The sequence below is a fragment of the Magnolia sinica genome, chromosome 3 (genome assembly GCF_029962835.1).
Source record: "Magnolia sinica isolate HGM2019 chromosome 3, MsV1, whole genome shotgun sequence".
NCBI classification, from domain to species: Eukaryota; Viridiplantae; Streptophyta; class Magnoliopsida; order Magnoliales; family Magnoliaceae; genus Magnolia; species Magnolia sinica.
This window is the reverse complement of record NC_080575.1, coordinates 3,147,397-3,172,565: the sequence shown is the minus strand read 5'-3', so window position 1 is coordinate 3,172,565 and position 25,169 is coordinate 3,147,397. Positions and strand designations below refer to the sequence as shown.

General features: G+C 43.2%; 2 protein-coding genes and 1 non-coding gene across 4 annotated transcripts in view; all 3 read right to left on the bottom strand.

Moving 5' to 3' along the window:
- Positions 1 to 13,995, bottom strand: part of LOC131239300 (DNA topoisomerase 3-alpha) — a 33,300-nt gene extending 19,305 nt beyond the window's left edge. For both annotated transcript variants that reach the window (XM_058236934.1, XM_058236935.1), the window contains exons 1-9: positions 13,573 to 13,995; positions 5,580 to 5,758; positions 5,415 to 5,487; positions 4,490 to 4,612; positions 4,231 to 4,352; positions 4,045 to 4,117; positions 3,794 to 3,910; positions 2,440 to 2,523; positions 376 to 555 (exon numbers count right to left, since the gene is read on the bottom strand). In XM_058236934.1, the coding sequence (XP_058092917.1) occupies positions 376 to 555; positions 2,440 to 2,523; positions 3,794 to 3,910; positions 4,045 to 4,117; positions 4,231 to 4,352; positions 4,490 to 4,612; positions 5,415 to 5,487; positions 5,580 to 5,758; positions 13,573 to 13,866 (1,245 nt within the window). In that variant the 5' untranslated portion in view covers positions 13,867 to 13,995. The remainder of the gene's footprint in view (positions 1 to 375; positions 556 to 2,439; positions 2,524 to 3,793; positions 3,911 to 4,044; positions 4,118 to 4,230; positions 4,353 to 4,489; positions 4,613 to 5,414; positions 5,488 to 5,579; positions 5,759 to 13,572) is intronic.
- The window catches only part of LOC131239301 (exopolygalacturonase-like), a 70,729-nt gene that overhangs the window by 29,867 nt on the left and 15,693 nt on the right, over positions 1 to 25,169 (bottom strand). The window lies entirely within an intron of this gene.
- On the bottom strand, positions 22,236 to 22,342 carry LOC131241582 (small nucleolar RNA R71). The gene has a single exon (XR_009169141.1). It is a non-coding gene; the product is annotated as a small nucleolar RNA R71 (small nucleolar RNA).

The window sequence follows — 25,169 nt, the reverse complement described above, 5'->3', positions numbered from 1 at the left end:
TGTAATTGGTGTATCAGTATGCCATCCAGCCCATCCAGAAAATAGCCCCACCATGAAGACCACCTGGTGCAAAAATCAAGGCGATCCAGTCATCAGGTGGGCAACAATGTAGGAAACAATGGATGGCCGTCGCGGGTCTGACCGAAGGTACATGTGTGAACCACCTGATGAGTGGATTGGCCTAATTTATGCGCCAAGTGATCTTCATGGTAGGGCCAACCTTTTGGAAAGGTAGGATGTCATAAGCACAAGACATGTCGGCAATGATGCACCAGCTGGACCGTAACTCAGCAGTCCAACTCACTATATTTGAGAACTCTACATATATACATGCATGCACAAAATATTTAATGAAAACGGTTGCACTTTACCTACATTGTGGTCTTGGCTCCATCCAGATTCTCCAGCAGAAAATTTTGTTGGATGAATGGGTGGGTGCGCTTTGTCATCATGCCCACCACTACCAGGGTTTCTCCACAGCCCTGCATCAGGATCCAGAAGCCGTTGCGCATACGAACCCCATGAAGGATGCCCTTGTTGTTCCCGCACAATTGCCTGCATAAAACTAGCCCAGATGATGATTTGATTTGTTGAAAGAAAATGCAGAATCATTCAGAAGAAAGATCAGTTCTCCAGCAGAAAAACGCTGTACCGAGAAATGAGCCACTGCCCCAATGTTGAATGGGCTAAAAGAGATTAATTCAACAACATTAAAATTGCAGAAAGTTCGGTTAAAACTCATAAATTACCAATGGTTTAATGCGTAGATCTAAATGTAATCATAAAGAAAGCAGATAGAAAGAGACATAAGGAATCACAGGGTCCTGATGGATCAGGATCAGGATGTCAACCGATGCAGCCCGTCACTACAGGTGGGGCCCATGGTTCAGTGATCGAGCACTCTAAACCCCGGAACCCTCATGCCAATTTTCTTCCTCATGCTTTCTGTTGATTATCTTCCATTGTCTCTGGGACATTTCTGAAGTAATTTGCTCACCATCTTATTGATGCAAACCCCAAGTCAGAGTTGTTTTGGCAGTGTGAATACAGCGTTTCTTGGATTCTCTGATATCTTGTTCTGTGCTTGATTGCTTATTCATGAATAACTAGCTTCCTATCCATATTTGCTCTTGAGGGATCCTAGACACTGGAAGACTCGGCCAATTGTTCTCAGGTGGCTGTTTTCCCTATCTTCCCATCATAGCTTTGGGCCCTGTATCTGGTCCTAGTTTTAGGTGCTATATTTAGGTTTTTCCATTTGTTGTTAGCATAGATTTGGGCCTATCTACTTCGTTTGACCTTTACTCTCTCAGACTTGTACTTCTTGTATATTTCCCTCCCTCTCTCGAATTCTGCTACCTTGTAGGGCCTGTTCAGATTGTGGGAAAAGAAAAGAAAAGGGTTTTACATTGTTTGGACCTTTTGAGTTGTTTGGATAGCAACAGGAAATAGTGGATTCCATTAGCAATCAGTAGTCTTTTCCATAGTCAAATTCTTATGCACAAGATACGAGGTGACCATTGTGAGAGGATAGGAGATTTTCAATTGCGATCCAAACAAGTCACAAAAAAAAAAAGTAAATAAATAAAATAAAATAAAATGGAATCCGCGGGAATCCATGTTTCAATAGCGCATATGGAATCCATAGGAATCCATCATTAGATAATCATTAAACGCTTTCTTTTCTTTTCTTCAATTTTCTTTTCCCACAAACCAAACAAGTATCCTTTGTTCTATTTCATATGGAATTAAACATAATAAAAATGGTATAACAGTAGTCACACTGTATGCATCACCAACAATCCAGAACATTTTATTAGAAGCCAACAACTATTTTATCAGCAGCCAACCACTAACTGATAACCAGAAGAGCAATGTAATTGCGTACCAAGGAATCAGGTTGATTACATTGCTGCAAACCAAGTTGAAGATTAATTTTTATTACAAGTAGATGACCACCTAGTAGCAATTACATAACCATCACAAAGTTCATTACTCAGATTGTATGCATCAATTATTAAGTTGCTTGATAGTTTGATTTATGGTTTATATGGACGCGTGCTAAGGATAAACATTATCTCAATAAATGACCGTCTAGTTGATTTTCAGTTGTATGCTAATATTTTTTGATGAATGATTACCTAAACAAAGAAGAAATATCATCATATGTTTGCTTGTATTTTTTGAAACCAAGAGAGGATTAAGTAGAATTCACAAACAAGTATATTCCGACAACTTGCAACATCAATGGGGTTTTTTTTTTTTTTTTCCTTTTTTTAATTAATTTGAATGGCACTTGCAACATTACTGTCAATAAGATATTCCATACAAACATGCAAATCCATGTTCCCTGAGTAGCAGTTAGTCTCTATATGAGGATAACTGATGAATCCACCTTGGTAAGCAAATATAAATGTAACTAAGATATCAAATACGAACATGCAAATCCGTGTTCACTGAAAAGCAGTCAGTCTCTGTACGAGGATAACTGATGAATCCACTTTGATAAAGATCTTCTGCCACCTGGGCAAAAGAATTAAAACAAAATCATACTCAAGCATTTAATTGAAGACTATCCCATGTACCATTTGAACAAGCATCCAAGCTTGCAACGTAGACAAGCCCATGAGAATACAATAAGAAAGTAACTCATTATAAAAGCTCAATGAATTCTTTTGAGATTTCCTTTTTATGTGAAAACGAAAGAAAAAGAAAAATCACTTATCTAATGAAAATGGAGATTGCATTGATGGATGAATATATTATAGACAGAAAGCATTGAGAGACCAAATGAAAGATAAGGAAATAGAGAACAAGCGAAAGAAAACTCATCGTTTCCCTAGCCATTCCATTTCTATCACCATAATTTGGTAACTAATACAGCAATACAGTTCAATGATTCGGGTCTATTTCGTATGTCTGGAACAAAATAAAATATAGACTAACGCATCTATGTTTTACAATTTACAAGTGTCTTTGAAGTTTTATGTGACCATCATGTACTACCCAAACTGAAAGGGAAATTTTACAGGATAGTTATAAGACCAGCAATGCTTTATGAGATAGAATGTTCGGCAATCTAGGAATAACATGTTCACAGGTTGAGCGTAGCTAAAATGAGGATGTTGAGATGTATGGGTGCCAAGACGAGGAAGGATAGAATTAGAAATGAATGCATTCGAGGGAATTTAGGAATAGCACCAACAGGTAATAAGATGAGGGGAAGTAGACTTGGATTGGTCATGTACAACAGACATCAAAAACCGCATCAGTTAGAAAGAGTTGGTACAAGTTGAAGGCTCTAAAAGGGCAAGGGGAAGGCCCAAGAGGACGTGGATGGAGGTAGTAAGAAAAGACTTGATGACCTATGGTCTAATTGAAGGTACGGCACTTGATAGAGTGGAATGGCGGAACAGAATTAATGTGGCCAACCCTAACTAATTGGGGTAAAGGCTTAGATGATGATGATGATCTATGTACTACAGGCAGCACATGTGCCAACCCAGCACGTGTCTGGGACATCCAAGCCTCACCAGAGGTGGGTCCTGCTGTTAAGAATATTTTGACCAGGCTGGTCCACTCATTAGGGAACCCACACTGCTACTGAATCTGGACCACTAACAGGTTTCCTTAAAATGTCAATTCCTTTTGTACATGGGCGGCCCTATGGCTAGCAAACCTCAATAGTACAATGGACATATGGAGGGATAATGGATGGTATTGTAAGTGCAGACACAAAAACAGAACACAGCTATGAGCTATCAAAACATGGAAGCAACTCCCCACTCAACACCTTCATAGTGTGTTCAGAACTCATCCGGAAGTACCGGGACGCTCGTTTTTGGAGCTCAATAGTACTCAATGGATATGGGGGATACTTAAGCTTCTCCTGATTTCTCACTTTAGCGACCTGAAATAACGAACACAGCAGATAGATTAGATTTCATTTCAAATGCCCACACATTTTATGAGAAACCTAATGACTTCTTGGATTATAAAAATGAGACAGGCAATTTAGCATCAAGTTCAAGTGTATGACTTAACAGTTGCAGTGGGTTCTTCAACACACATTTCATAAATTATGACAGCACAAGTGTAGTCAAACAAGTGCCCACGCCTGTTAAAAAAACATGAAAATTGATACAAAGCTATGGGTGTTAAAAAACTTAAAACAGAAAAAATATTAATAGTAATAGTAACTGAATGTGCCAAAAGCCCTGAAAGTATTACATCCAATTGAAGGTGGCAGTTCCATCATCTGAGGTATGAGAACAATTGATTGTCCAGAACTCTTCAGGCTCGTGCGCCTGTATTTCCCAGTACCTTTCCACGACAAACCCGAGTGTTGGGAACTACAGAAGACAAGAACAAGAAGTTCAGCTAACTTATCAATACATCCCTAAATAAATTGAGCAGGTGAAAGAGCCATGAGGCATATCATTTTAGTTACTTCAGATATTTTTGTTAAAGGGCACAGGAGGTGTCCCACCTGACAAGGACCATAACTTAGAACGAGATTCCTATCACCTGCAACAAAATCTAGAACAAATGCATCTTTCAAAAGCATTGTCTGAAACCTAGTGAAGGAGGCACCAATACGGAGGTCAATTTCCTGCAGATGATTCAAAATTAAATTAGAACGTAGAAAACCAGCTTATGAAATCCAAGGCCGGAAAAAAAAAAAAAAAACAACTTTTCATTAAAACAGTAGGGAAAAAGTGGAGGATTTTCATATTGAGAATTCTGTCTCATCTCCAGGCATCAACAACCACAGAAAGAGGGAGGGGGAAAAGGGTTAAGATGATTCTACAAGAGATAAGACCACTACTTTCGATAATAAGATCTCAAATCCTATTCAAGAGTATGATTTGAATCCTAGAATTCTACAAGAGATGAGACCACTAATGAGAGTAAGATCTCAAATTCTATTCAAGAGCATGATTTGAATCTTACTCTTACCACGCATAAAAATTTGGCAAGTGTCTGCAAGATCTGGGCAACTCATCAAGTTCTCCACCATGTATGCAAAGTGGCCCAAAAAAAGGTATGTCTGCTAATCATATGGACCACCAAACATGTATGGAAATATGGACAGTTAAAAAAATAGACCAAATGTCCACACTCAAATGGACACGCATGACCCACCTGACGACCAAATGGGACTGATTTTTGGGCCACATCACATATACAGTGGGTCAAACTGAGCAGCTTGGATATCACACAGACCTGACGTGTGAGCATGTGTACAGAGAGGAATCAAAAACCTACTGCAAGCAGGCATAGTAGGGATCAGTTCTACGGATAAAAGAAATTTAAGCAATTATGATAGTTCCATCTCCCAAGTAGTACAAGGATACCAGAGAACTTTAAAAGAAAGGGCAAGTAAGAACTATCTTTTAAAATGAAGCAATCACCTGCCTAGCATCCACTGCATCCGCAAACAGTTCATTTGGGCGAACAAGATTCTGCACAGACTCATGGATTTCCCTGACATTCCCACAATCAAAGATGTAAGACTTGGACTACAAATGCACTGTGGATTTGCAGAAGAAACATATACCACAGCCAGCCATCCAGACCTGTCAATCAATGCAGAGAACCGAGCCCTCCATATGTCTAGATGACGATTTGCAGCTGTACAGACCTCTACCACTTCAAATGCAATATTCTCACCTTCCCTATCGCAATCAAGCCACAATACAAGCCACTGACACTGCCTGGCTTCATCCTCCAAAGTCCTCTTGATGTCCAACTTGTCCTGTATTTTCCAGGAATCCAACAAAGAAAACGCCTCTCAAAAGAAAGAAAATGGTTCATGATCTGGACCTTAAGCTGGGTGCATCCCACCACGGGCCACACAAGTCAAACAGTGTCAAACTGGTGGGCCTTTTTGGCTTCAAACCCGATCATTGCCAACATCTTTTGATGCCATCAATTTATAGCTCATTGAATGATAGTAATGATCGTCCAATCATTGAGCTTTTCCACCATGGCAGATCCATGGCGGAACACACCCAATGAATGGCCAGATCATGCACTACTGGTTTATTATGAGATGCCAGCTAAAACTAAATTCAACCAATTGATAATCACCAAAGTCTACAAATATTATTTTTTTTAAAGGATCAAAAAATTTATATTAAAAGAAGAAAAAGATACAAAAAGAGCGAGGCCGCTGAGGAAGAGTACCACTTAAGATCCAAGGAAAAGAAAATTACAGCCCTTTAGATTATCTACATTTGCGGCCCACTCTAAGATTAATTGTTTTGCTCTACGCACTAACAGCCCGACCGATTTGGAATCATTTCTGAAATAGTCTATACTCATTCCAGCAACGATGGAACGATGATGCCAATGGAACGATGGAAGACGACCGACAAGTTGAGGAGCTACAGAACAGTACGGCCCTCACCTTTCCGACGAAAGGACTCGTAGAAAATGTGAATGAAATCCAAAAGGGGAAGAAGCAGGAGGAATGGATACAGGTAGGCAGGAGAAAACAGGATCACGGAAGAGGAAGCAACCGTTACGACTCCTTTCCAACCCTTTTCGTCAAAGGCTATCCACCTTGCTGGTTTCCTTTAAATTTCGAAAGGGTTTTTGGACGTACAGGGGTAGTCATGGATGTGATTATGCCCAGAGACAAAACTAGCGGACAATACAGGGGATTCGCCCTAATCAGGATGAGCTATCTCGTGCCGTTTCGATGCTTCACGGCCATAGCTTCGGAGGCGAAAAACTGCTAGTACAACGTGCAAGATTCGGTCCAAAGAGGAAAGGTAGAAAGGGTGAAAGGCCAGACAGATCGGTCTCCCAGGCTGCGCCGATCACAACTAATATACAGTCACCCACAACTTCATACCGGTATGCACTTGTGAAACACACTCAAGAAAGACGAGCACCGAATGCTCAAACTGATTCCTAGAATACAGGAGAAAGGATGAAGGATTCAGGTGACCACAAGGAAGCATACACGATCAACATCAATTCAGAGCGGATAGCTCAATCAAAGAATGAACTACAGGATTCGGTGGTCAGCAGAACGAGAGAAGGGGCGCCATTATCACAGGTCAAGGAGTGGGTGAACAATGTTTGCAGAATCCGAGCTGCCCAGTTCTCTATCAAACCAAAAGGGTATAATGAGTTGTGAGTCAAGCTCACACCAGGCCTGAATCCGGATATCCTTAGAATGGCAAGGGCTCTACATAACGATGGTCTGGTTCGTTCCGTCGTCAGCTGGGACGAGTATTCCATATTTGGATATGAGGAGGTATAGATTCTCATATGGGGGATTCCCTTAGAACTATCGTACAATGAATTCTTTATCACTGTGGCGAAAGAATTAGGGCAGTTGATAGAACTGGATCAAAAAACAAAGCTCGAGGAGGAAATGGCGTTTGCAAGGCTGATAATCAGGAGGAAGAAGGTGAACCAACTCCGCCTCAGATCAAGGTATTGGCTGATGACAGAGAGATTCTTCCTCTGATCCAACTTGAAGACAATCTATCCCAATATCCGAGATGGGGTGACCTTTGGAGTGCAAGAGAACTGTCGTCCGATTCCGATCATCGTCCCGGCGCGGAGCATGGAGGAACTTCTCCTCAGTGCTCACACAAATTACCGAATCCAGTGGCAGCGTCTGCTCAGAAGGAGATTAATGCTTTGGTCAGTACCTAGTCCCCTCGTTAGACATGTGGAGCCCCCCAATCCGTTCATCTCCCCAGCAGCAACAAACGGACGACAGGTGGCACCCACTCTCTACCTCGAGTGGTACCCTTGACAGACGTTACTTCTGACGTTTATTTCAACCGTCCATCGATCGACTGTGAAGGCGAGATGGTGACGTGTGGCAATCAGCCATCGGAAGACGTGTCGACTACGACTTGCGATACGATCGAGGCCCAGAAACTCTATTCGGGTAGTGGACACGAACCCGCTGGTTCAGCTCAGTCGGGCAGTCGTTGTTCAGGTCTTTTGGTTTCCTCAGGTCCCTTTAATCGTTTCTCGGGTTTGAGGGATTGCGGGTCCAACAATACAGACCAGACTCATTTCAATCTTAATTTACCTCTTATACCCGATCAGGCTACAGATACAAGCTACATCCTCTCCTCTCCTATCCCTTCCGACGCGCTCATCCTACACCCAGCCCCTTATGAAGACCCGCCCCGCTACGAAGCTCACCATCAGCTAGAGTATCTCCTCCCGCCGCCCCATTCCTGTCAGAGGAAAATGAAGATGGGACCTGACCATTCCGAAATCGATCAAGGCTCCTTCCAATCTGGAAATCAGCCATCTCAGATGCCTGCTCCATCCTCTCCCACATCCTCAGTTAGTCACTGGTCTGATCACGGACTCCTTGACCTGTTCTAAGAACATCCAGATTTAGAGGAGCTTGAGGCGCAACCCCTCCAAACCAGAGGGGGAGTTGTTTCGACCATCGTGGAAGACGTTCCCCAGCAATTGAAAGAAGCGTAGAATTGATAGAGAAGATCCCGAACAAGAAATGGATAAAAGACGCCATAGGACATGTGCGCAGAGCTTTAGGGCTATCTTTTGGAGATTGCCCGAAGGATTTTATAGCATTATTCCAATGTGTTGAGGCCAGTGGAAGACCCCTCGTAGAGCAGAAATCTCCAAAGGTTCGAAGATCAACGCCGAGCTCCAGCAGGAACGTGCAGAGTAATCGCAGCAAAAGGGAATTGCAGAGTTTAATAGGGCAAGGTTATCCTCTCACCCCTGATCTCCACCCAGGGCACACGGGGAAGTTCGATTTCCAAATGAAGCCGATTTCTTGAAATGTGCGGAGGGTGGGGTCCAAACGCAAAAGAAGCATCATCAAGGACACTTGCGGTAAATACAATCCAGACATCATCTGCTTCCAGGAAACCAAGTGCTCCAGTTTCGACAATAGGTTGATGGGTACTTCTGGCGGGCCGTAATGTGAACAGGGTGGCTAAGGATTCTACAGGCACAGCAAGAGGGATTCTAGTAGCTTGGAGGCCGTCAATTTGGCATCAATAGCTGGACTGGTAACTATTCTGTTTCGGTTATCCTCCAGCATATAAATTCTGGCTTCACTTGTCTTTTTTCCTCTATTTATGGGCCAATTCAAGATGGGGACAGAAAATCTTTCTAGGAAGAGCTATCTCCCTCCAAGCAGAACTTCGGGGGCGCGTGTTGCATCGTCGGGGACTTCAATGTCATCAGGAAAATTCAAGAAAATTCGCATGGCAGATTGTCTACTCCAGCCATGGAGGCATTCTCTGATTGGATCGAGGAAGAGGAGCTCGTGGATTTACCCCTCCTTGGGGCAAATTCACTTGGTCTAATGGACGAGAATCCCCAACTTTGTGCAGGCTGGACAGGTTTCTAGTCTCAACCGAATGGTTAAATTAGTTTCCTTTAACCTCTCAATCTATGCTCCCCAAGACCACATCCGATCACAGTCCAATTATCCTTGATGTAGCAGAGTAGAACTGGGGGCCTAAACCATTTCATTTTGATTTATCATGGCTCAAAATCAAAGGTTTTGCCTGAAAGATCTCTGACTGGTGGGAAGGCTTCAAGGTGGAAGGATCTGCTGACTTTAGGTTGTCTGTTAAGCTGAAGCTGCTGAAGAAACAACTAAAAGAGTGGAACCGGAGTGAAATCCAAAATAGAGAACACGATACAGATAAGCTTCTCACTGATTTGTCAGCTTTAGATGCGCAGATGGAAACTGACAGGTTTTCTCCCGATTTGCAGGCCAAAAGGGTGCAACGCTGATAAAATCCTTCAAAAAGAAATTTCTTGGAAATAAAAGGCTCGTCTAAAATGGTTGAAGGAAGGCGATAGAAATACTCGTTTTTTCCACACGATGGCTAATTGGCACGCGTCTAATAACAGAATCAGCAGCATCTTGGTGTACGGGATTCGATTAGAGGATAAGGACGAAATTTCTGGCGCAATGATTTCATATTTCTACTCTCTTCTCAATGGAAAAGAATGGCCCAGACCAAAACTTGACGGTATCCAATTCAACGTTCTCCCGGAGGAGGAGGCGTCATCTCTCGAAGCCCCATTTTCGGAAGAAGAGATCAAACGGGCTATCAACTCCCCTGGGGCTAATAAGGCCCCAGGCCCAGATGGTTTTCTGATTGCCTTCTATGCTCATTTTTGGGAGGTGATCAAAGCGGATGTTTTACATTTCTTCCAGGAGTTCCATAAAAATGGGAGGATCTCTAACACCATAGGGGCAACCTTTATTGCCTTAATCCCAAAGTTGTCAGGTGCCGCATCTCCAAAAGACTTCAGGCCAATTAGTTAGTTGGGGGGCCCCTACAAGATTTTGGCAAAGGTGTTAGCTACACGTCTGGCAAAGGTAATTGGGAATCTCATTTCAGAAAATCAATGTGCTTTCATTGCAGGTAGGCAGATAGCAGACGCAGCCCTATGTGCCAAAGAAATTTTGGATGCTAGCGCCAGATCAGGTCGGAAGTATATTGCATGCAAGTTAGATATCGAAAAAGCTTACGACCACGTAGATTGGGACTTCCTGCAGTACTTGTTAAAGCGTATGGGGTTCGGGGACAAATGGAGAGCTTGGATGAGAGCATGCACCGGATCAGGCCTTTTTTCCATCTTATTAAATGGGTCTCCTAAGGGCTTCTTCAAAAGCAATAGAGACCTAAGGCAGGGAGATCCTCTTTCCCCTTTCTTATTCCTCTTGGCGGGTGAGGCTTTGTCTAGTATGCTCTCGAAGGGGCAAGAGGAGGGCCTCTTAGGCGGAATCGAAATCAATGGTCTATCTCGCCCAATCACGCATATCCAATATGCGGACGACTCGCTCATTTTTTCCAAAGCTTCGACTGAGAAGGTGATCAACTTGGGTACTTCTATCCGTTGCTTTCAAGCTATCTCCGGCCTGAAGGTGAATATGGCAAAGTCCAAGATTTTTGGGATCAACTTGGAGAAAGTGGAGGTTGAAAACTTTGCTCAATCCCTTAGCTGTACTGCTAATTCACTACCGTCTTCCTTCATGGGCTTACCGTTGTGCGTCGGAAAACCGCCTAATTCTTCTTGGGACAAAGTCATTGACAGATTTCAATCGCTTCTATCAAGATGGAAGAGCCGATACTTGTCTTTAGTTGGAAATCAAACACGCCCTAGGTGGTCGCCTCACGCTAATCAAAGCCGCTCTTTCAAATCTGCCAATTTATTTCATGTCTCTTCTAAAATGCCCGAATTCGGTTAGGAAGTCGATCGACAAAATGAGAAGGGATTTTTTATGGCAAGGAAAGGAAATAGGCAAGAAATTCCATCTTCTAAAGTGGCCGGAGGTCTGTTTACAGTTGTCGAATGGGGGAGCGGGGGTAAAAGATCTCAAAGACATGAACAAGGCCCTTCTTGGGAAGTGGATTTGGAGGTTTGGGATTGAAGAAGGCAGCCTATGGTGATCATAAATACGGCAGCCCTTCTGACGGCTGGATGGTGAAAGACTTATCGGCTCACAAAGTCACTCATATATGGAAAGAAATTATGAAAATGAAAAGGGAAGTTATCCCTAACATTGGCTTCCTGCTCGGCAATGGTGCTAAAATCAAATTTTGGGATGATATCTGGATTGGAAATCAGAAGCTCAAACTCAAATTCTCTCTTTCCTATCGGATCGCCACCTCCAAAAATGCTCACGTTGCTGATTTTCTGTATGAAACCGGGGGGAATATTGTTTGGAATGTGTCTTGCAGAAGAAGACTTGAAGATTGGGAAGTTTCGGATTACACAAGGCTCCTGGAATGTCTCTATTCTACAAATCCCTCTCTTTCCTCCGAAGATGAATTGTATTAGAAACCGGAAAAGTCGTCCCTTTTTTCAGTTCGCTCCCTCTACAATCAGTTGCACAAGATGGAAGCTAACCCGAAATACAATTTATCTTTCATATGGAAATACGACGCCCCCCCGAAAATTCTTGTGTTTGGTTGGCTGGCAAGGAAAAAGAAAATTCTAACTATAGACAATTTAAGGAAGAAAGGTATGGTCCTTCCCAATATTTGTCTTTGCTGTATGCGCTCGGAAGAGTCTGTTGATCACCTTCTGCTTCACTGTCAATTTGTTCAATCCATCCGGGCCGAGATCTTGATCAGCTTTAATTTATCTCGGTGTATTCCGAGAGAGGTAAATCTTTTCCTTCTTGCTTGGCATGGGATGCATTTTGATAAGACGAAAACCACCATCTGGAGGATGGCGGTCCTTGCTGTCTGGTGGTCAGTTTGGGGGGGAAAGGAACAACAGATGTTTCAGGAATTTACCTAATTCGGCCGGGACTGTGGCGACGTTGGCCAAGCGTCTTATCATCGGTTGGGCTTCGAATGTTAACGACCTTTCGGGTTTTGATTTCTTCTTTTTAGGAGTATAACTTGAGGCCTGCTTTCTCAGCAGCCTCTCTTTTGTTCTTTCTTTCCTTTTAATGAATTCCTTTCATCTTTCAAAAAAAAAAAAAAAACATCTTCCATTTCTTTCTTCCCATACAGCCCACCAAACAGCCAGAAAGGCTATTCTCCAAATTGAAGTTCTTCGCTTTACTAGGCTGACATCGTCCACCAAACATCTTCCAAAGTCTACAAATATAATTCCATCTTAACTGAATTGCACAAGTAATGATTTTTTTCAAGAGGAAATGCAGTGCTAAGAAGAACCATTCAAAAACAAATGCAGTGCTCCGACAAATTGCCGTAGTTTTCAATCTGGCCTGCATTCCATGCAGGCATGGGCCACCTTACAATTATCCAGACCGCTCATCCTGTGAGACTCCATAGGGGATGGACAATGCTGCAAATGCTCCAGCCATCGGACGGTCAGCCTGCAAGTGGATGATCAATAGAAGAACATCCAACAGGCCACACACAAGGCGAAATAGCCTGCCTATCAGATGGACCATATCAGTCCAGTGACCATCCATGGCGGACCCCACCAGGTGAGCAATTTGGATCATGGAAAGATGGGCACCACTTCTATGGAATGCTGCGCAAATGATAACGCAGAGTATTGTATAACACCTCTCTTGTCAAACAGTAGTTGGGGGTCGACGGACTTATATTTTTGTTTTAAACCATTAATTCACAAGCCAACAATCAGATAGCTAGAGATTGCCTGACAGGAACCCTTTTTGCAGCAGCATCTATCCACGGCAAGGACCACAAGATGAACGGTCTGGATTGCAAAGAACAATGAGCCTCGCCCATACACGATAATAGACCATTGGTTTTATTTTGTTTTAGACCATTCATTCATCAATCCAACAATCAGATAGCAGAAGATTGACTGACAGGAAATATTTTCACTGCATCATATGTCCATTGTGAGGACCACATGATGAACGGTCCAGATCACGGGACGATGGGCCTCACCCAACATACATGCTGCCAGCCCCAACTGAAATGCTGCTGGCTCGAGACAAGGATCCAACGTTTGCTTCGACTCAAATAAGAACTCAAATAATTTACCCCCTGTAGCATCTCTAATTTACAATCGTGCCCTAGGAATTTCCAAAAAAAAAAGAAAAAACAGGGGGACAGTCAGTCGAGACAGACCGACCTGCGGGACGTTCTTGCGGACAGGTGCGGAGTAGAGGTCGGCGGGATCGCAGGAATGCCACTTGCGGTAGCGGTCGTCGAAGTCGAGCTCCATGAGGTGGCCGGTGACGGAGGTGACGAGCATGCGGCAGGGCTGGGACCGGATCGTGTAGTCGAACTCGAAGATGCGGTTGTAGCGGGACCGTCCATCTCGGGTGCGGAGACCGTGGTTGCGAGAGAGGATCCCAGCCACTGCCTTGGCGACGGACGGCTTCTCGGCCACGTTCAGGACGCGGATGGGGCGACCGCCGGACATGACGCGCGACGTACAGAAGGACTCTCTCTCTCTCTCTACTGAGAGCCAGGGGGGATATTTTGGAGGGAAAATTAGAAAGGGGGATTGATATTCACCGCCAGACTTACTGATAAAAATACCCTCTTTTTTTATTTTTATAATACAAGAGTAGAAAAGGAAGGGGAGACATTGGATCCTCTTGATGCTAATATATGGTCGCTGGAATAATATTGGGCACCCTGCTTATGACAAGTGACCCTCCCATGCCAAAGTTATATCAGGCACATCTAACCGTTGGAACCGTGCAACCGGACCGGGAACCGTTGGATCGGTTCGGTTTGGTCCGGTTCTAGGGTGCTAACAGTCTGGTTCTGGTTCCCAAATTTTCTGAACCGTTGATTACAGATCAGTTCCGATTTAGGGTCATGTAGAACCGAACTGAACCGTTGATCCGAACTGTTAATCAAACATTGATCCAAACTATGACAGTAACTGTGGATCTGAACCGTCGATCCAAGTTAGTTTAAAACAAAAACAAAAACAAAAAAAACAAAAAGCGCCCTCTCTCTCTCTCTCACCGACTCGCCATATTTGGGTGTTGCTATGGCACCTACAAACGGCAAACCCCATGCCAAACTAGTATTGCTCTCCTCTTTGACTCTGATGGAGTGCTCGTTGACATTGAGAAGGACGGTCATCGCATTCCCTTCAATGACACTTTCGCTAAGGTACGATTATTAGTTTTTTTTCTTCTTTTTTCTGTTGAAATGGGTTTTCATTTTTATTAGTTTCTTTTTTCATTTCTTTGTTTTCCTTATAAAATGGGTTTGAATTCAATAATTCATCCCATGTGTCGGTTTCGGTTCGGTTCAGTTCCGGTTCCACTCCGTTTTCATGGTCCGGTTCCGGTTTTAGGGTGCTAGCGGACCAGTTTCGGTTCCAAAAATTGTAGAACCATTAGGAACGGTTCGGTTCCGGTTCCACCCCAGAACCGGACCAAACCGACCCATGTGCACCCCTAGGATTAAGTTTGTGTGCATACATTTTACTATGTGTAGAGTTCATATGTATATCCTCTTGTTGCTTGTTGTGTGTATGGCAATGAATCTGCCATACAGTCGCATATTACGGAAGGAATCATCCTTAGGATATTCAACGTTATCCTCAATGATTCTTGACCAAGATCTTAGGGAGCTAATCCTCTTCATACACGAAGGAGATCTCACGATGGTCAACTTCCAAAGAGGTCGTCTCCCTGTGGTCGGCTTACAAGGAGGTTTGCAGTTGGCCACTGATGTCGGCCCCTAGGTCAGCTTGGTCGAGGTCCTATAGACCAAGCCAAACTGCTGGTAATGGTCGGGGCTTATTCTCGGGGCCGAGTTGGTATGCAAAGTCGTTCGTTGATCGCGATAACAAGACGTTGCCCGAGGCCAAGGTTACTGCTAGCGGTTGGTGTTTGAGCTATCCATAGAGGTCGTGCTCGACAATCAGGGTGAGCTCATTCTATTTTCTATGCTTTATGTTCTCTCTCATCCGGGTTGAACGGGCACTTTCATAAGTCGTGAATGGATGTCATCGCAAACATAGCTAAACCCAAATCTCAACACAGTTGTTATCTAGCCGCTTAGTTTGAGCTACTCAACTCAATCGCTTTCATAAGCACTTAGATGAGTCACATCTAACTTATTTAAGTTGCACAACCTTGGTGGGAATGACCATACTCATTCCTCAAAGGACCCCATCTTGAACCTACTTCAAGGCAATGTGTGAGTAATAAAATAATCACAACAATTCCATGATCGCACATCTCATCTTGCTCGCGGTCACCGCGCAAAGGCGGTTGATGTGTGAGATTGACAACCCTTGCCTGATGACATGTCTTAACCTACATCTTACATAGAAGGACGAGGTGGATGTGTGTGCTAGCAATATGTCCACAAAAAGAACAATCAATATACAAATATTTGAATACCAATAATTTGATGAATAGACAATGCCAAAATGTCCATGTCATACAATAACATCCTACGAAAACCTAGACTCTTGATGTGAGTCTGAAAAGGATCTTAAGCAATCGACTTATTTAGTAGACCAGCAATCATCTCACTAGTAGGTATATGCGTTAGGACAATATTTTTCTTCACCATTATATCTCGAGCATGGTGATGACATATCTAAATGTGTTGTGACTTGCCATGATATCTGTGATCCTTTGCATAAATAGCAGTCATGCTATCACAATACACCATGACATTGTCATTAGCATGCAGTGTACATTTCAAATGTCGAAGGAATCTTCTCAACCATATAGCTTCTTGAATGGCAAAGCAACCCATAATATACTCCGACTCTGTGGTAGAAAGTGTTATACAAGACTGCTTCTTGCAACTTTAAGAGATGGCCTCACTAACGCCTTGAAAATCGGGGGTCGTGCATATACTCGACTCCCGAGTTCCCGGGGTCACTTATAGCCAATTTTCATTAATATGCGATCCAGTCTAAATGCGCAGCCTGGAATCTCCTGGAACATGAAGTACATCCACACAAGTCCACTGAAATGAAAGAGACCGAATACAAATATATATATATATATATATATATATATATATATATATATATATATATATATATATATATATACATGACCAAAAGAATACATGGGTCGCATAAGACGCTACCCAACAAAATCTCAAAAGAATAGCAAGACTAAAAGAATGGGACTGAGCCCCCTGCTCAGCGATCCAATCCCGCCTCTCAAGCTGGCGGAGAACCGTCCATTAACTGGAAGTAGGACAGCTCGTCCTCCTCCTCGAAGCTCGCCTCACCAGGCTCCTCCAGCCTCGAGACACCTGCATCTATGAATGGGTCTGGTTGGTGTTTTAAAACACCGTCCCAGAGTGGGAGTGAGTGATCAACTCAGTGGGTGTTATTAGTCTCAAGTTATCACAGACATCAATTATAATATGATCTTAATGAAAAGCAGACAATCACATACGTCTAAGTAATCTTATTAATGCGCATGTATGCAGCATGACATGATGCATGCCCTCACCACAACGCTCCCTCGTGTGACACCATCTAACGATCGCCAATGCCAACACTCCCTCAATGCGACCTTGACTGCGAGTCGCCACCCTAACTAGTGCGATGCAATGCGATCGTATTAGCCGTGTGATTAGTTAGGTCCATTCATCCAGCAGATTTGAGAATCTGGTACACCCCACGTATCAATGCCCTAAACGGGTTGCGAGGCCAAGACCCCCCAATGCGTGAGGTCGAGATCCCGCGGTCCGTGATCCCGTCGGGTTCCTCATCCCCAACTTCAAGCACATGAGGAGTGCCATGAGAAAGGGATCGCTCGCGGTCACTACGGGGAGGCGCGGTACCCCAGCATAGGCCGACAGCTCAGACACAGTGTCCCATTCCACCATGCCTGGCTCACGAGGCTGTGGACCAAATTTCAAGTGGGTTATTGATGAGCTACAACGGTTGTAGGGTGTTCCAGGTTCTATACAAGTGTGAACAAGCAGAGTTAACAATCAAGGTTGGTCAGACAGTAGGCTAGACCAGCAGAGTCGGGCGAGCATGAGGCGAGTGACATCGGGCACATAGGACCCATGTAGTCGAACTACAGCCACCCGCACACACCCGCCCAAACGCATGGGTCTAGCTATAGCATAGTCCAACCGATGGGACTACCGTCACTTCTCAAATTCCTAACCAACCCAAGGATAGAAATAGAGACTCATAGCATGCCAACTACCAAAGTAACATCAAGCCTACTCAACACCATGTTCTCATGTTGCTCAACATACAATTCAAATTTCTCGAATAAGCAAACTATTAACATCATGAATAAAGTGTATGTGTGTGGCGTGGTTTGGTGAGGAAGTTAACACTTCCTCCAACTTAAGAAATCACATGCACAAGGGTAATGAATCATACATCCTATGAAGCAACAACACATAGAAAAATCAAACATGGCATGAACATATAATAATCCATACACAAAATCATGTGAGAGACAAGAACAATCATCATAAGAGTCAAACCTACAATTCCATACTATTGCAACAAACATACAATTCCTAGGGTTCCTCTAGTTCTCCTAATATGGCATCCAAGCAATCAAAATCATTAATCTCATACTAGAATTGGTGCTAGGCCACCTAAGATCAATAGTCCGCACCTTTGAATTCGTTGGAGGCTTGGGAACGACCTAGGAGCGGGGATTTTTGGGGTTGAACGGCTGGAATCCCTAAAGCAAGCATTTGTATGTTAGAATCCATGCTAATCTCTCCTCAATACATGGATTTCAAGAAAAAATGGTGAGGAATTTTACCTAAACGATCAACGGAGTGAATATGTGGTTGTGGTGGAGGGTTCTCCCTTGAAGAAGAGGTAGGGAGGTATAAGGTTGAGCTTCCTTGGGCCCCACCATTAACAATACCTTCCTTCACTCTCTTCTTCCTCTCTCTTTCTCCTCATTTCTCCTCTTTCTCTTCTCCTTTTTCTCTCTTCTCTCTTTCCTTCTCTAGGGCAAAATCGTATGGGGAGAGAGGGTGCCCAAATGAGGCCCTTTTATAATGTCAGATTTGGTGAAAATGGCCCCAAGTGTTGGGTTTTTACTATACTAGACCTATGAGATGTTCTTTCTAAGCTCTAGGGCCCACTATGGGGTGTACATATTGATATACACCGTATGATAATTAGCCCTAATGATGATCTACGTATGAACATGATCGGCCCGCCATTTGGATGCGTCGATCGACAAATATTATTAGAAGTCTGTTCAACGGTCACCGATGGTCGATCGGGGCCACAGTTATACGGATATGAGTAGGAAAATATCCTTACTCCACGGGTAAAGTTTGGTTGCAAATCGATGGTCCGAAATTCTCAACTTTGCATAAGAGTGGACGACTTAATTCACTTAAGTTATCAGACCCAGTTGCTGCATAGAATTACAAGCATGATACCGCTTAGTGACCTGATTTAATCATGTTTGTGATGCAGGGCGTATTCACGAGCACAGACTGGAAAGGGTACTGAAAGTATGGATTCAACAGGTCTAAAGTCACCAAGGCAAGCGACGGACCCCAGGAAACCAAGATCGACGGATGTGCGCGCCAGGGATTCAAGAAAATCGAGAAACTAATGCTCAAGTAGCCTGAAATTGGTACAGAATACAAGATCACAGGGTTCCCATCATCTGTTCGGTTCGAAACTCCATACATGGCTTGAGGACCATAAATTAACCGTACACGTCAAATTTCATCTGTTCAGTACTTATGGAAGTGGTCCAACGCTCAAAGCAGCCCATAAACCATTGATTTTGGGCCCACCTGAGATCTTGATATGCCTAAAATTTGGTCTCAACGCCTTAAATTATGAGAAGAACCAAATGGACGGAGCGGATTTATTACATGTATCAAGGTGGGACCCATTTTTGTGAGAGAAAGTACACACTACATGTGCATGAGAAGTGCACCGGACGGAGAGTCCGGTCCAACCACGGACTGACCCGAAGTCCATTTATTTAAAAGAAACAGCGTCCGACGCTAATTCGACGGACGATCGTTGTGGGCCCCACTCGCTCCTCAGTTCGATGATCCAAACCGTCCACTTGACGTAGGAGATGGCCAAGAACAATGCCTAGGTGTCCTTTTTCTACCATGCACGCAGCTCCACGATCCCAGCCGTTCAACGTAAGATGAACGGTGAAACACCAAGTCTTGTGGGCCGCAACGGAATCAAACCGGTCTCGTCCGTCCCCAACGGTTTTTCGACGTGATTCGAATGGACGGAGTGGATTTTCGACTCGGCCTCCACAAAAGGCCCACCGACCTTCACAGCGACGTGTGCGCGAGCTCTGTTCCGCAGCAGAGGTTGCGGTTGATTCAGGTGGGCCACCAGCGCTGATCATATTGACGATCTGGACCGTCCATGATGTCCGGAGGGGGGATGAGACCCTCACCAAGGTCACCTTTTGGCCCTACGTCCATGGTTGCATGTGCAAACAAAACAACAACTTTGTTATTTTTCTCGGCGGCGAAACATCTCTGCTGTGCGTAGAGAAAGTTTCCGCAGCTGGCTCGTCTGTGGACTTCAGCTCTCCACCGGTCTTGGCTGCGTAAGGAGTGTCTCCGCAACCTATTTCCGGTAGGACTCTACAGCAGCTCTCGGAGGATAGCTCTATAAGGAGGGTGGTTGCTGCTGCACGTCAGGGAGGAAAAATAAACGGGAAGACAGGCGGGGGCTTTCTGCTATCCACGGCTGGAGAGAGAGAGCACAGGAGCAGAGTTGCGGTTTTGGCTCTGAAGAAAGAGGAGATCGTGTAACGGCTGGCTTGGGTTTGGGCTGGAACGTGAAGACAGGGAGAAGGAAAAAAGGAATGCTCTTATTTTCTTTTTCTTATTTTTTACCGGCTGTTGTTTTTCCTTTTCTTCTTTCTCTTATGATGCCTAAGGTTATTAGCCTAATCATGTTGGGCTAAACCTCTTAGCTAGGGCTAAGAGGTGAAGCTTGTAGTCTGATGGGAGGGACTTTGCTTGTGCCTATTGTTTAGACTGACTGATGTTGATTTTTGTTCAAATTAAAAGAAATACTTTCAGTTATTTTTAATGGTTTGTTGTGACTGAAATTACAATAGATCTGTGATGGTTTTGAGTATTTCTTCCCCTTTTTATGTTTATGAAGTCAGGAAGCCCTGTTGTTCATCATTGTTCCATGGGCATGGTAGGATGACAGTACCCTTCCTGATCTTCATACATTGTTGATTGGTTGGTAATTAGTTTAATCCTGTTGTTTGCTTTGTCTCGTGGGCATGGTTAGATGATGGAATCCATTCTAATTCATATACCTTTCATCTCTTGAAAACTAGATCAAGTAAGTTCAGTTTGAATTCCATAATCCTTGATGCAGGCATAAGATCTCCCTGATCTCTACAAGTGGATCCTCTGAATCCCTAGTTTCCTTCCTCTGAATTCACTGAAGTTTTTATTCCACAATTATTTCTTAAATTCTATTTGGTTTAGATCACATCTTAGTCTAGTTCTAGTTCTACTTGGTTTCAGATAACGTACAGGTATCAGTCCCTGTGGATTCGACCTCGGTCTTACCGAGTTTATTACTACATCACAACCCTATACTTGGGGAGTGAACAAGTTTTAGCGCCGTTGCTTTTCTGAAATTAATTGGTTTTAGGATTAGTTTAAGATTAGGATTTCACTAACCTTAGTTTTTTTATTTATTTTTATTTGAGTTCTAACTTGTTTCCTGTTTTATAGGATCTTGACATAAGTTTTTCAATTGGTAATTCCTTCCTAATCTCTCTACTTTTCCTATTTTTAGAAATTAGGTTATTTCTTTTCCTTTTTAGAAATTAACTTTCTATTTTAGTAACGTTCTAATTTTAACTCTTTTAAAATCTAATTTGTTTCCTAATTTATTTTTAGAATTTTTGTTTAGAAACTAACCTTCCTATTTTGTAGGCCTTCAAGATAGAAATTTCTAATTCGGTAAGCTCCTTCCCTACTTTCTATTTTTCAGTTCTCTTTTAATAATTTACTTTCTAGTTTAGATCTTTCCTAATTTACTTTAGAAATTTCCACTTTCTTTTAAGAATACCTTCTTTTAGAAATTAATTTAATGTTATTTTTCTTTTAAAGGATCATTCTTCTCTTTTTAGAATCTAACTTATTTTTGTTTTATTTTGCAGGTTTTTAACTTAGGACTTCAATTTGGTAATTTCTTTCCAACTCTCTCTTTCTTTCTAGATTTTCTTTTCCTTTCTTAGGATTAAGTTTTTAATTGAGGGCTGCGAGTGTTTCATGCCCAAGTGGGCCCGTGACAACACTCGACGTCTCTTGACTGAAGAAGGATTGGTTGAGGGGTTGACTATCTATCGCAGGACTAGACACCACTCGAAATCTCCTGAGTTAATTGAAGTTATGGCGGAAGACCAACCTCCTCTACTTCCACCCAGGGTGGAGGATACCCAAGATGAGAATGAGGTGCAACAGGCACCCCCGCCTCGTACTTTACGAGATTATCTACAACCGGCGGGAGTGAGTACGCCCTCATGCATGATTTTTCCTGAAAACACAGGACAAATGGACATCAAGCCAGGAGTTATCCAACTCCTTCCCAAATTTCATGGACTTGAATCAGAGAGTCCATATTTGCATTTGAAAGAGTTCGATAAGATTATAGCTACATTATGTTTTCCTAATGTATCTGAGGATACAATTAAGCTGAAACTCTTTCCTTTTTCCTTAAAAGAGAAAGCTAAGACGTGGTTACATTCACTGCGTCCTAGATCCATTGGCACATGGAACGACATGCAGAGGGAATTCATAAAAAAATTCTTCCCACATCATAAAACGATTACCCTCAGAAAAGCAATCATGAACTTTGCCCAAAAGGAAGATGAAACATTCTTCCAATGTTGGGAAAGGTTCAAAGATTTGGTCAGTTCATGCCCACAACACGGATTTGAAACGTGGCGCATTACAAATTTTTTCTATGATGGACTGACATCTTCCATGCGCCAAATGGTCGAGACAATGTGTAATGGAGAGTTCATTAATAAAGATGTCGACGAGGTATGGGACTACCTCGATAGTTTGGCTGAAAAAACACAATCTTGGGACTATTACCCAAAGTCGAACACCACGTCTAGGCCGACTCAATTAAAGGAGAAAGGCGGATTATCTCGCTTAAAACAAGAGGATGATCTCAAGTGTAAAGTGACTACGCTCATAAGGAAAGTTGAGGCCATGGAAGGAAAGAAGGATAAGGTTAATGAAATTGTTTGCGGCATCTGTGATTGCAACATTCACACAACTGAAAACTGTCCTACAATACCCGCCTTTCGAGGAGTGTTGAATGAACAAGCCAATGCCGTAAATAATTATCAAAGACCTTTTACTGGACCTAACTCCAATACATACAACCCTGGCTGGAAAAATCATCCAAACTTTAGTTGGAGGAATGGACAGACGGCTACTCCTCCAGGTTTCTTCAATCAAAATCCAAATCAAGTGAAACCTCAAGAGGAACCGGTTCAAAATCCCATACAAGAGCTGGCTCAGGCAATGCGGGGAATTACAGATTTTATGCAAAAGATAGATTCTCGTATGACGGTTATAGAAAAGGGGATGCTTCCTGCACAACCTCTCCCCAATCCTAAACCGCAGTACGAGATTAATGATCCCAGCTCTTCAAATCAGATGGGGCATGCTAAATCCATCACCACTCTTAGGAGTGGGAAGATCATTGATAAAACTCTTCCGGTTAGGCCCGAAAAGCCTCAAGAACCAGAAGAGGACAACAATGATGGATCCAGTGATGCCCCACAAAAAGTAGAACCGGAACTTCTAGAGAAGCCAGTTGCTCCATTCCCCCAACGGTTGGTTTCACCAAAACCTCTCTCTAACTCTCAGGATATCCTAGAGGTGTTGAAACAAGTGAAAGTCAACATTCCTCTACTTGATGTCGTTAAACAGATACCTTCATATGCCAAATTCCTGAAAGACTTATGCACGACCAAAAGACGAAAAATTATTCAAAAGAAAATCTTCTTGACTGAGAAAGTGAGTGTCATCCTGAAGCAAGACGTGCCACAGAAATTCAAGGATCCCGGTAGCCCAACCATATCATGTGTAATCGGGAACCATCGAATTGATCACGCACTTCTTGACTTAGGAGCGAGCGTCAATCTGATTCCCTACTCGGTATACAAACAGTTAGGTTTGGGTGAATTAAAACCCACCCTAACCACACTACAACTTTTCAATCGCTCTGTTCGTATACCAAGAGGGATAATTGAGGACGTGTTAGTCCAGGTCGATAGATTTTACTACCCTGTAGATTTTATCATCCTGGACACCGAACCCATCAATAACATGAGCACTCAGATTCCCGTCATTCTTGGTCGCCCATTCCTTGCCACGTCAAATGCAATTATCAATTGCAGGAATGGTGTCATGACTATGTCTTTTGAAAATTTGACATTGGAGTCAAACATTTTTTTCAATAACGGCAGCAACGCAGAGGATGATGACGATTTCCACGACATTAACATGATTGACTCTTTCGTGGAAGATACGACACCTCTAACCTTATCCTCCGACTATCTAGAGACATGCCTGGCCCACTCCCATGATTTTGATGATGACATGATTAGGGAGACGTGTGCCTTGCTTGATACTGCACCGGTACTTGAAGTTAACCGGTGGAGGCCACAATTTGAAGAATTGCCACAAACCGATATAGTGCCTCTACCGTCTAACCTCAAGCCGCCGAAGCTTGACCTAAAACCTTTGCCCTCTGATTTGAAATATGCATATTTAGGTCAAGATGAGACATACCCGGTGGTGATCTCTGCCCACCTGGAGAAAGAACAAGAGAGTATGCTCATATCTACTCTCATTGAGCATAAAGGAGCCCTGGGATGGACGATAGCGGACCTCAAGGGAATCGATCCCTCGATGTACTCACCGCATATATCTTGAGGATAATGCAAAAACCGCTCGGCAACCACAACGTAGACTAAATCCAAACATGAAGGAAGTGGTTAAAGCCGAGGTTCTTAAACTATTGGACGTGGGTATTATATACCCTATATCTGATAGTCAATGGGTGAGTCCAACTCAAGTGGTCCCTAAGAAGTCCGGAATCACCATCGTAGCCAATGCTAATAATGAACTCGTGCCAACTAGAGTCACTACTGGTTGGAGAATGTGCATTGACTACAGGAAATTGAATACCGTCACGAGGAAAGACCACTTTCCTTTACCATTCATTGATCAGATCCTTGAAAGGTTAGCTGGTCATTCCTATTATAGTTTCCTTGACGGGTATTCGGGCTACAACCAGATAGAGATAGCTCCTGAAGACCAGGAAAAGACCACATTTACATGTCCATACGGCACCTTTGCCTATCGAAGGATGCCATTCGGACTATGTAATGCCCCTGCCACCTTCCAGCGATTTATGCTTAGTATTTTTTCTAACATGGTGGGGCAATATCTAGAGGTCTTCATGGACGACTTCTCTGTTTATGGTCCATCTTTCAGCAAATGCTTGGAAAGTCTTAAATGTGTGCTGAAAAGATGTGAAGAAAAGAACTTGGTAGTTAATTGGGAGAAGTGTCATTTCATGGTTCAGAAGGAAATTGTCCTTGGGCATATTATCTCGTCTAAGGGAATCGAGGTAAATAAGGCAAAAATCGATCTCATCTCTAACCTACCTCCACCCAAGAACATCAGAGACGTGCGATCCTTCTTAGGACACGCAGGATTTTACAGGCGATTCATAAA